General features: G+C 39.1%; 1 protein-coding gene across 2 annotated transcripts in view; it reads left to right on the top strand.

Annotated features, from left to right (window-relative positions):
* Window positions 1-4,207: 4,207 nt before the first annotated feature.
* LOC101857226 (RNA-binding protein FUS) overlaps window positions 4,208-13,093 on the top strand; it is a gene marked incomplete in the record, with an annotated part of 13,279 nt that continues 4,393 nt past the window's right edge. Inside the window, 3 exon segments of one of the 2 annotated variants that reach the window (XM_035973710.1) lie at window positions 4,208-4,295; window positions 6,507-6,795; window positions 9,579-9,677. In XM_035973710.1, coding sequence (XP_035829603.1) covers window positions 6,599-6,795; window positions 9,579-9,677 — 296 coding nt within the window. 2 annotated transcript variants of the gene reach the window in all.

Genomic DNA, 13,093 nt, shown 5'->3' with positions numbered 1-13,093 from the left:
GGAAGAAGAAGAAGAAGAAGAAGAAGAAGAAGAAGAAGAAGAAGAAGAAGAAGAAGAAGAAGAAGAAGAAGAAGAAGAAGAAGAAGAAGAAGAAGAAAAGACACAGAAGTAGTCAGAGTGGGGGGTGGGGAGAGTGTGTTGTTGTCACATACAGCAGAGAAACAAGAGACACGTCTTCCCCCACTTCAGAGAGACACACAGCCACTTGACAGAAGTGGAGAGAGAGACCTACCACAATATAAACCGGCTTTCCTTACTAAACTAAAGGCTTTTTTTTCTTTCAGAAATAGGAACGTAACGTACACTAGACAGGAGTTTGAGTCTTCTCATTTGGATATTATTTGTCCGTGTGAGTAGCGTGAAACACAAAGGCTGCCGTGAAAAACATCACACGTACAGGACAGAAGTCAAGTACTTGTGTGTGCTAGTCTATAATATTTATACATTGTATTCATTTATATAAAGTGTTTCGAAACAAATTTGAAGAAAAAAACCCCCCTACATTTTTAATGACTTTGACATGGCGTGAGATAAGATCATAAGTGAAAGACAAACACTATGTTACACTAAGTTAACACACTTAATAAATTGATTAACCTGTGAATTTCTACAATTTATATAAATAAAACTTGTTCCTTTTTAAAAGATATTTCCCCTTATAGTCCCTCTTTCCAATGTTTTTCGAGCACCAGTCGCTTTCATACTGATCATTAAGACAGGGTTAGTTCAAAGCTGGATTACTTTTTCTTAGACTCTCTTATCCCATTATTTATTTTGGTGACAGTCAGGAAAAGTAGAAATTGAGAAACAGAGAAATGCTCAAATATAAGCAGTTTTTGTCTACAACTCTATTTGGATGTGCATTGTAACTGTTCCATCAAATATAAGCAGTTTTTGTCTACAACTCTATTTGGATGTGCATTGTAACTGTTCCATCAAATATAAGCAGTTTTTGTCTACAACTCTATTTGGATGTGCATTGTAACTGTTCCATCAAATATAAAAGCAGTTTTTGTCTACAACTCTATTTGGATGTGCATTGTAACTGTTCCATCAAATATAAGCAGTTTTTGTCTACAACTCTATTTGGATGTGCATTGTAACTGTTCCATCAAATATAAGCAGTTTTTGTCCAGAACTCTATTTGGATGTGCATTGTAACTTTTGTAACTGTTCCACAAGGAGTTTTTCAAAGGCTACAAAAGCTGAACAACCTTAGCGCAATATGTTTAAAAAGTGAAAGAAAAAAGACAAGGACAAAAAATCAACCCACAGGACAAAAAGCTACCATCACACGCAACATTCTATAAAAGTCAAATCTGAAGTGAAGTGTTTCAAAGTGGAATTCTAATCTACATTCTTAGGGATTTTTGCGACGCGTGATGTAAGTAAAAGACATAGACGGGGACCATAACAGTACCATTTTAAATTCCGTTTCCTCATCAACCCTTGGATTTCTTCGATATGGACTTACTTGGTCTTCGAGAAAAAACACAGTCTTTGACGCTGAAGCTCTTAAAAAGGTAACATGATTCGCTCCTCCTAACGCATCTAATTGTTATATAATGCAGATTTTCTTCTTTAAGCACGTTTTCTACACATAGGCCTCTTTTAAATATTCTACACATAAGTGTAAGACTTTGCCATATATACGCCATTTTAAAAAGTGATGTACGATGGAGTGTGACGTTTAACTGAGCTATCAATGTGTTTTACTTTAAAATGTTCAGAAATTTCATAACTTACTGGAAGACACATTCTGGCCAAACATTTCATGACCTGTAGATGACCTTGACCTTGTGACCTGTAGATTACCTTGACCTTGTATATATTTGCTAGCTCTTACTCTTGATGTTGTGTACACTAAAGACATGACGTGATTTGTTGGGAGCCTATATATGAGTTTGTTTCCAGTATGTGTGTGTGTGTGTGTGTGTGTGTGTGTGTGTGTGTGTGTGTGTGTGTGTGTGTGAGAAAGAGAGAGACAGAGAAAGAGAGACAGAGAAAGAGAGAGAGAGAGAGAGAGAGAGAGAGAGAGAGAGAGAGAGAGAGAGAGAGAGAGAGAGAGAGAGAGAGAGAGAGAGAGAGAGAGAGAGAGAGATGAAAACATTTGTATCCAGCAGATACTCATTGTGCCGCCCCTTCATTTTCTTCAAAATATCTCTCTCTCTCTCTCTCTCTTATTTTTCCTTATAATATCACGGTTTGATACTGAATTAGGGATTGTTGAACAAATTTGACAACCCTGGACATGTTCAAGATACGGGACTGAAAAAGTCATTTTTACCATAGATAACAATACGTATTGTAATCTAAAAAAAAAAAGTGCCAAATGTGCGTGTTTGTTCTTTAGAATTCCATGTGGCGTCGGTGGCCTAGTGGTTAGGCTCCGGACTCGCAACCGTATGGTCGTGGGTTCGAATCCCGTCAGGGGCCCGACGTTGTGTCCTTGGGAAAGGCACTTTACATGAATTTTCCTCGCTTCACCCAGGTGGGAATGGGTACCCGGCTATAGACAGCGAAAGATCTTGTCAGTTTGTTAGTGTTTGAGCCCTTAATCAGCTGCTTGCACTGTATATGCTTCCTCCTGGGAAACTGAGAATGTTTCTGAGAGTTCTATGGTCTGCTGGGGTAATAATATAGTGTAAAGCGCATAGAGACTGCTGTTGAGCGGGGATATATGCGCTATATAAATGCTTTATTATTATTATTATTATAAATTATATGCACCAAGACAAGAATGGTGTTCAACGAATATGATCATATCCGGAAATGCGTAACAGTGACAAGATGGAATAATATGATTACTATCTCAAAATCAAAACTCTTCAAAATTTGTCTGTCTTGAGGTCTGTGGTGAGACAATTCATCTCATACATGGACCCACTTTCATCTGCTAAGGACCGTTTTTTTCTAGATAATTTCTGACAAATAGCTGATAGATATATATATTATATATATATAGATCTAGATCTAGATCTAGCTCTTTGAAATTGGATCAATCATTTTTCTTGGAAAAACTGAATCAAAATTCCATTTCCCTGTATTGATTTCACACTCATCCTGACAAACAGCCCACAGTTTTCTGCTCCTTCCCGTGACATAGCAACAACCCCATCCAACTGAACCACTAACTGCTGAGACCTGATGTTGTGCACTAGGTCAAGCAGTTTTCAGGTTGGGGCAGGGGCTAAACCCTACTCTTACTATTTAAATGTTAGGCCTACTACGCACAATTTGCTTTTTTTTACATAAGAATTAAAGTCTTTATAACATTTGATGTACGATTCTATGCCAAGCTTAAAAAAAAGATGTAAGATCTAATTTTATGTTGTAGAGCAAAAAAACACCCATTCCATACATATACTACTCTGACTCCAAGTCGAAGGAAGATGAATTGGAGCTTTGATTTTAGATCTGGACTAGGCCTAAAATCTAGATCTAGATCTAGATCTAGTTCCTTTGCCTCTTGCCTGACATTCATTTTTGATTCATTCCAACCGAGGCTAAGCACTAATCTAACTTTTTTCACTAAGCCCTAATAAGCCCTAAGCCCAACAATGACAACACGATCGGAAACGTAAAATGAAAAGAGACGTAAAAGTTATTCACCTTCCTGAGCTTACTAAGTCTAAACACTAAAATAATAGAACATAGAGTCAGAAGAATGCTTGAGTGTATAGATGATAAGACCTAGAGATCTCTAATTTAATATATTTAATACCATTTGAGAATGAGAAAACGAAAGCATTTTCCATAGCCATAATATTTGTGATTTCATATCATCATATTCATAATTTACACTGCATCGAGTGTATATGGGTACTGTCTACCCTGTTTCAGCAGAAACAGAAAACATAAAACGACAAATCAAAGTTGGTTAGAAAGGGTCAAATGAAAGGTACAATATCAGAAGCTGATTGAAAGTAAAATAGTTCACTTACATCGGCTTGTTCATCATCGGAATCCATTTTGAAAGTTTTCCTTGACGATGGCTGGAATGCCGCCTCATACGGAGCCAGTCTCTTTAGTGTTTTTTTTTAAGCTTTTCTAAGAATTTGTGCAATGAAATGGTTCAAAGTTGTTTTGAAATAATCTTAAAATCTTGAAGGGAAGAATTAACCTCTTTAGTCCCCGTATAAATGATTTCATTCAGGAAGACATTGTTCAAAACTAAATACTTTTAAATATGCTAGCTTTACATGGGTCCATTTTGTTGCTAACTTCCTGTTTGTCTGCTGTATTTTGTCAACAATCGGGAAACTAATGACTGATGTTCACGTTGCGAAATTTATGTGAGCCCTCCCTGGTTGAAATTATTGTCGTTGGTGGTATTGAACCTAGGTATACGTCATGAAGAATCTCAACACCAAATGGATCCGGCCTCACTTTTGACTTTACGTTCTCAAGGACCGGAGCTGCCGCCCACTTTTAACTCTCTGACTAAAAAATCTAGACCGTGTAGGGACGGTAGGCCTGCTGACAATCAATTCGAGACTTTACACTCTTGTCAAAGTGAATTTAGATCTAGATATATTAGATCTAGATCTAGATATAATCTAGTTAGACTCAGTACCTTGTAATCTTTTATAAACTTTTAGAATGTTTCCCTAAGCCATAGATCTAGATCTAGATATGTTCATTGAAAACATATTTTGGTGTGGGTCAATAATTTTTTAAGGCCACCTCTATTCTCACCCGGGATGAGAATAGTGCAGGCGAGTCTTTTGGCTATTCTCACCCGGTGCGCGTTCACCGTTATAGCCTAGATCTAGGCCAACAAATTTTGCGTTCACCCTAAACCACAGAATTCTACACTGTGATAACAGAAAAATTGTAGAATTCTGTGCCGTGAACAAACGTTCCATTACAACTGTAGCCTACTAAAAGCGTATTATTTTGTCTGTGGGCAGTGGAGAGAGAGAGAGAGAGAGGAGTAGCGCAAGAACTTCCGGTCAAAACAAAATGGCGACCCGCGTAGTTCGGCTTGATTCGAAAAGTTAAATAGCCGTAGCATCTTTGTAGACAACCAAATTAATTTACTTTTGTGTTTTAACATCATTTTTAAACTTTGTTTTGGTCAATTTGATCGTCCACACCGATAGACAGTATTCAGAAAGAGAGAGAGAGAGAGGGGAGGAGTAGATCTTGCGAGAACTTCCGGGCAAAACAAAATGGCGGCCCGCGTAGTTCGGCTCGATTCGAACAGTGAAATAGCCATAGCATCTTTGAAGACGATCAAATTAGCTTACTTTTGTGCTATAACGTAATTTTTTCTTGGCTTTTATCAATTTGATCATCCACACCTATAGACAGTATTCCAAAATGAGGAAAAGCAGGTCTTGTTTCGCACCGGGTAAGAATAGCCTACGCTGGCAAGTCTCACCCGGGGTGAGAGGTTGATCGTTTTTCTATTCTCACCCCTTTTTTAAAGTAATAATAGATCTAGCCTCTCTGGCTCTACGTTAGTAACTGTTAGTTCTGACTTTGACTTACTTTGGATTTGGTTCCTCCTAACAGTAATAGAGATTATAAACTGTAAACTTTCTAAATCTAGATCTACCTATAGAGTAATTTTCTCCTTGATCAATGATAGTTGGTTCCAGATCTTTTCTAGGTCACTTTCTTCTCAATCTGAATAGGCCCCTACTCCCTGTCCAAAAAATAATCAGGGTCATTGTCTGATTGTCGGAGTTATCACTGAAATCACTGTCTACGTCTAGATCTACAAATATTGAGAGCACCTCAGGTTCAGTGAAATACATTTTTTATACTCCTCATCGCTTTCCACATTTAACTGCCAGAGATTGAAAGCAAGATTATGTTTAAAATACTGATGGGTTACACCGAAACATATTTCTGGAGAAACTTCCACTGATCTTTCTTTAGTTAGGCCTAGATCTTTAGTCTAGAGGTAATTTCATTCACGAGAATGCTCGTCCACAGTTCTGGAGAGCAGTGAGGCTTCAGGAGTATTTTCGTCTGCAGTTTGATAAGTGTCAGATCTAAAAAGTTTGTTCTAGTCCGTAGATACCTTCAGATGTACTCACTCACTTTCACTGAAAACTTGTAACTTACTAAAAAGAAAACAACCCCAAAACCCCCAAATAATTGGGCTGGGTTTTAAATAATGAATCTGCCACCTACCGAAACAGAGCCACCCCTTTTATACCTCATCCCTTGACCGTACCATAAATTTGAGTGACAATACTGCGATGACGCCACATTTTGCTCTGTGTAAAAACTTTGCTGCGCGGGTACACTCAATGTCACAGTGGGCGAACAAAGGAAGGGCAAAACATCCATCTTGCTATATATAGTCCAGTCGAGTGTGCGCGCAACCTTTCCTCCTTACCCTTCATTTGGTAGCAAATTGAGTCTTAAATTGTGCGCGGTATGGTGAATCGAGATTATAATATTATATCAGAGTGTGTAGAGTCTCTTTATAATACAAATCTCTCTTGATTCAATCCTTTAAATTTTACGCTTTTATTGATCTAAAAAAGGACATGAGCTGAGAAGGCTGAGAAAATGTGGATGAACACTCAAAGATTAAAACTTTCAGAAATGATGGCGCTGTCTCAGTGACTCAGCAGACATGAGCATTAAGCAAAGCAAAACGTCGGTTGAGCTTGAGAGGGCTTCCCTCTCGGCGGAATCGGGAGGCCATCGGCGATACAGCGGGAGTTTTCGCGAGAAACGCCAACAACGACACAGCTCGCAGCAGCTCACGACTGATTCGTCGTCGACGCTTATCGATGGCGGTAAAAGATCGCCAAACTCAAGTGTGCGGCAGTAAGTGAATTGAATTGAGTGCAGAAGCTGACGATTGGTGGATGATTTGTATTATAATTTATGTCTTTATTATTTCCCCTTGAAAAAAAAAAACTCGCTCCTTTTGTCTCAAGTCTTTTTACACCATCTGTTTAGGTGGTTGAGGAGTGATCTGATGTGGTTTTAAACGTCTATTGTCCGTATCTCTCCTCCTTTTCTTTGTACAAGTATATAATATTACTATCTAGATTCTAAACTTATATATAACAACCTTCTAAATAACAGTATTGCAATGTAAAAGTCTTCTTCTTCTTCTATCCCGTGGTTGGGGCAACCGTGGAGGCACCACTGCATCTGAAAAACAGCTCTCGCCGTCTATTTTTTGTCCTCTGCTTTACTCAGATTGTCACCCATTGTCTTTCCTGTCCACTGTGTAATGTTGTCCTCCCATCTCCTTCTCTGCCTTCCTCTCTTTCTCTTTCCTTGTACAGTTCCTTGCAGGATTGTTTTGGCAAGTCCTGTGGACCTTGTGACGTGCCCATACCATTTTAATTTTTCATCTCTTCACTGTGGTCAGTAGATCTTCTTAAAGGCTTGCTGACACTAAAAAAGCAAAAAACTAAAAAAAGAAAAAAAAATCTTTGAGTGCAGGTCGGAGTATGACATAAGTGAGTTTTTATCGATGCTGATATAAGTGGGTGGTTGGTGGGTGCTCTGGTGTGGTTTGCTCCTTCTTTCCTATAAAAATTCTATCTTCCTTCTTTTTTTGTGTATGTTACTCCCTTGTAACACTTCTAATCTTCGGCACTTATATGACCTTATTGTGTTGCAAATGCCGTAACATTTTTACTAAAACTAAAGATGCTGATACTCTATGTCCCCCACCAGGGCAGTACTACTGACTGATGTTATCTTTAGGCCATTCCCAAATGGGGGATATCAGTTCCATGTTCTTATGTACAATAGAATTGTAAATAGGCTGATTTATCAATGTCATGCTCATAACTGTGCCTGAACTACAACAGGGAACTGCTGCTTTTTCTTTCCTCACCCATGCTATCATCATTTTCCTCTACTTCTTTTGCATGTTTGTCACTCTCTTGTGACCCGCTATTTCTGGGGTACCTTAACAGTCGAAGCAGACTTTGTGCTGTTGAGGCTAGAGAGGTGAGCAGAGTAAATCTGATTCCCGTTTTGACTTCTCTGTTGACATCTACCCCTTGGAGCTCATATGACCTTATACAGTTTTGCGAGCGCTGTAAAACCTTACTAAAACAAAAAAATCTTCGGCACTTATATAACCTAACAGTTTTGCAAGTGCTGTATTAAGCTCTTAGTGAAAGAAAAAAAAAGTTGTTAAAAAAATAGAGGAAAAATGTTTGAATGTAGGTTGGGATATGACCATATATATATCTAAAAGAGTTTTTATCGATGTTAATACTTGTCGGTGGCCTAGTGGTTTAGCTACTGGAGTTCGGGGGTTCGAGCCATGGGCCCGACGTTGTGTCCTTTGGAAAGCCACTTTACACGGGAATGGGTACCCGGCCATAGATAGCGAAAGATCTTGTCAGTTTTGTTAGTGTTTTAGCACCTATAAATGGCTGCTTGCACTGTATGCTTCCCAGGAAGTTGAGGTTGTTTCAGAATGCTCTCAAGTTTTCTGGGGTAATACTAATAGTATAGATTGTGAAGCACATACAGCTTGTTGTTGAGTGGGGATTTGTGCTATACAAATTAATGCTATCTATTATTATTATCTGTCGGTGGTTGGTGGGTGCTCTGGTGTGGTTTTCTCCTTCTTTCCTGTCAAACACCTATCATCCTATCTCCCCTCCTTCCTTTATGTGTTTGTTACTCTCTTGTAACACCTCTAATCTTCGGCACTTATATGACCTTATTGTGTTGCAAGTGCCGTAAAACACTTACTAAAACTAACTCTCTTGTAACACACCTCTAATCTTCGGCACTTATATTGTTGCTGTATTATTAGTGTTATTCATCAGTTCACGTTCTACCATCATCATCATCACTCTGCTTCCCTCGGGGACTCGTGCGTGTAGTTTCATTTGTCGGTGTTGTCACTTATCATTTCATTCCGTTCTACATCGCTGTCTTGTGTCTGCCATTTCATTTCAGTTGATTTCCTACAGGGAGATGAGAAGCCGTTTTGTGTCGGATGCGACATAGATTTTGCCATTAGACACATCTTAACCGAATGTCTAGACTTTGGAGAGATCCGAAGGAAATATTGTAAATGCAAGAAATTGCAAGACATTTTTTCCGTCGTTGGTCCCGGCAAAATTTTTAATTTTATGAAGGTCATTGGCCTTTATGGCAACTTGTAAAGTGAAGTCGTACTATTTAAAATTCTTATTGTTACTTATAAGAGTTATTTTAAATCGCAAATATATTTACACTGAATTTTAATATTTTAGCATTTTAAAGTCTAATAGTTAACCAATCGTGCAGTGAACTTTTGCGAAAGTAAACAACTTGTGTTTCGCGCGCTCATATGACCTTAGCAGTTGCGAACGCCGTAAAACCCTGTACTACTACTACTATTTCAGATGATGTCGTCAACACTTGTACCCTTGCTGAATTATTAAAAGCTCATTGACGTTATCCGACAATTGATGAGTTATTCTTTATGTATGACGTTATTGTGTTGCATGTGCCGTAAAACACTTACTGAAACGAACTCTCTTGTAACACCTCTAATTTTCGGCACTTATATGACCTTGTTGTGTAGCAAGTGCCGTAAAACACTGACTAAAACTAAACTCTTATCATCATCTTCCCCCCAGCCGGCGGCCGCGTGAGTGTAACTCCAGCCAGGAATCCCTCTCCTCCCCCGGGCAGCAGAGAGCGTCATCCAGAGCCAGCTCCACAGACCTTAGAGAAAGGTGAGCGACCTTTGTCTTTGGCATGTCTGCACATCATCTTTTGTTTGGCATGTCTGCACATCATCTTTTGTTTGGCATGTCTGCACATCATCTTTTGTTTGCTCATTTTGAAATGTAGGAAATTTGTTATTTATAGTCAGGTTTGGGTTGAAATCATTTGGTTTTTCTTTCTTTTATTTTTTCTACGATTTCTACGATGCTTTGTTGTTGTTGTTTGTTTGTTTTTTAAGGTAGGATTTGGTCCGAGATTTTTCCTGTTTGGTGCTCTTTGACGCTTTTCTTGCTATGACATTTAAAAAAAATTTTTTTTTTGTGGGGAGAGGGGAGAACTTAGAGATTTAACGGGTAGGTCGCAGATAGTATTTCGGGTAAAAGTAAAGTTTAACCGACTCATCATGCCTTTGCGCATCACAACAATTTCAGCCAGCTGTTTGCTGTTCCTGTTAGTGGGTGGTTGGCGGGTGCTCTGGTGTGGTCTACTTCTTTTTTCCTATCAAACCTCTACTAAAATAAAATACTGTTCCTGTTATGTGTAGCTGTGACCCCACGGTGACCCCAGATCTCACAACAAGGACAATAGTTTTGTTCTTTTCTCTAGGACAGTTGTCGACTTTGTGTATGTGTTTTTTAAAAATTATCTTTATCCAAACAATATTCATGGAATTTGGGTCGGGAAAGGAGGGAGGGAGGGGGGAGGAGAGAGGGGTGTTTTTTTTGGGGGGGGGGGGGGGGTGAGGTGGGAGATCTCACAACAAAGATAATATTTTTGTTCTTTTTTCTAGGACAGTTGTGGACTTTGTGTGTGTTTTTCTCTGGGATAATAAAGTGTTATCTTATCTTATCAGATCTTACGGTCTTATCTTACGGTCTTATCTTATTATCTTTATCAGAAAAGTGAACTTCTTTGTCAAACTGGCGAGGAGAAGCACGATCAGGTACCCCTTCCACTGCCGCCATGTTGTGTTATTTCCTCTCTCTGGGCTACACACTACACGCTACACACGCGCTTCCTGCTGCCGCTGGTGGCTGTACTACCGTGTCGTGTCGTGGCGTTGGTTGTGTTTTTCTTTAAACCCAGTACCCACTGCCAAGCGGATTCTTGACGCATCAAATCAGGGCCGGCCAGATTTTTCATTCAGGGTGGAGGACAAAAGCTACCATTTTAGCACAATACAAATTATTGATTCGACTTGCAACCGTGGGTGGTTGGCGGGTGCTCTGGTGTGGTTTTCTTCTTCTTTCCTGTCAGACATCTATCGTCCTGATCTCTCCTCCTTCTTTTTTATGTTTGTTACTCTCTTGTAACACCTCTAATCTACGGCACTTATATGACTTTATTGTGTTGCAAGTGCCGTAAAACTCTTACTAAGACAATGAAACAAGATTTTTCCTTCAGGGTGGCAGCAAAAGCTACCATTTTGGCTCAAAACGATTGATTTGACTTGCAACCTTGAAAAAACATATGCGTCTCGACGCGGTAGAATCAGGCACTCGTCAGTTTTTAGGCGTCTGGAGACTTTATTGATATCGTCTTAAAGATTGTTCATTTTTTACCATCTTTTGATGAAAAAAATACCTACCTTTCTTGCATAGAAGTGGAGATATTTGCCATGGAAAGAGGTGGGGGTTGCCTGGTGTCAGAGGTAATATTAACGCGAAAATAGCCTCTAAAGTTTGGTGAGTTCCATAGTTTGAGACTCCTTGGAAACTGAAAATTTACATTTGTTGTGCCTTTAATCAATGTTTTTCATTAAAGTTCACACAGAAATATGTTTTTATGATTAAATGGACATGAAAGGTGTTGAGCCAAAGAGCAAAAATATCAAACTGGAGGAAAAATGCTGATATCTTCGATTTCATTATTTTGACGAGCGCCTGATTTCACCACGCGTGACGCCTCACAAATGTGTGTTTGATTTTGAAGGTCACAATCAATCAAGTTTAGTTGGATTTCGGTAGAATTGTGCCAAAATAGGTTTGATTGTGAAGGTCGCGATCAAGTTTGTAAGTTGGATTTCAGTAGCATTGTGCCAAAACAGTACTAGCTTTGGCTCCTTACAAGAAGGAAAATCTGGCTGGCTCCGACTCAATCCACCGATGAAATCCACTGGCAGCGTGCGTGCGTTGGGTGTTATATATATCCTTACCTCAGCATCCCCTCCGCCCTCCGACTTTTTTTCTCCTCATTTTTTTTCTTCTTTTTTTTCTCTTTTTTTTTCTTCTTTTTTTTCTTTTTTTCTCTTGTTTATTTCTTCCTTCTTTTTCTCCTCCCCACTGAGTGTTTAATTTTTTTTTTCTAATCTTCTTTTTTTTCAGAATTCATTATAACATTTTAACAAATTTGTTGCATTCATTTTTTCCCCAAACTGAGTGACTACTAATACTAGGAGCATAACGTTGGAGGCTGAAGTCACCTCATGACAATGTACTGTGCTACTACTACTACTAACTTTTCCCTGGGTGATTTGGGGGGGGGGGGAGTGCCACCGGTAAATCAAACATAATAGAATTGGTCTTCTCTCTCTCTCTCAGTTTTTAATTCCGCCTTTCAGTCTGTCTTCTTTTTTTCGTAACTTTTCCCTGGATGATTTAGGGGAGGGGAGGGGAGTGCCACTGGTAGATCAAACATCATATAATTATTGCTCTTCTTTCTCTCTCTCTCAGTTTTTAATTCCGTCTTTCAGTCTGTCTTCTTTTTTCTGGTCCTTGCACTAAGTGACAGATATTCATTGTGTCGGTGTGCTTATGCTTCTGTCCTCACGTATAAACGAACGAACCAACGTTAAAAAGCTACGCAGCGTTTGTTGGATGGAGAAAGATACGTATACAGAGTTCAGATGTGGGTGGTTGGGGGATGCTCTGGTGTGGTTTGCTTTTTTTTTCTTATCAAACATCAATCGTCCTTATCTCTCCTCCTTCTTTTTTTATGTTTGTTACTCTCTTGTAACACCTCTAATCTTCGGCACTCATGTTATATGACCTTATTGTGTTGCAAGTGCCGTAAAACTCTTACTAGAACCAAACTTCCCCTCAGTTTGTATTCCGTCTTACAGTCTGTCTTCTTTCTTCCTTTCCTCACACTAAATGACAGCTGTTGGTTGTGACAGTTGTTGGTTGTGACAGTTGTTGGTTGTGACAGTTGTTGGTTGTGACAGTTGTTGGTTGTGACAGTGTGTCAGTTGTTGGTTGTGTCGGTGTGCTTCTGCTTCTGTTCACACAAAGAAACAAATGAACCAACGTTACAACACTATGCAGCATTTGGTGGGAGAAAGATGTTTGATAGGAAAGAAGAAGCAAATCATACCAGAGCACCCGCCTACCACCCACTCAGAGTATTTGCACTGAGGTGGCAGATGTATCAAAGTTGCCGTGTTTCGTATTGCTTCGGTTTGAATAATAATAATAATGATATTAAT

Source organism: Aplysia californica, unplaced genomic scaffold (assembly GCF_000002075.1).
Source record: "Aplysia californica isolate F4 #8 unplaced genomic scaffold, AplCal3.0 scaffold01835, whole genome shotgun sequence".
Taxonomy (NCBI): Eukaryota; Metazoa; Mollusca; class Gastropoda; order Aplysiida; family Aplysiidae; genus Aplysia; species Aplysia californica.
This window is presented reverse-complemented; position numbering and strand designations above follow the sequence as displayed.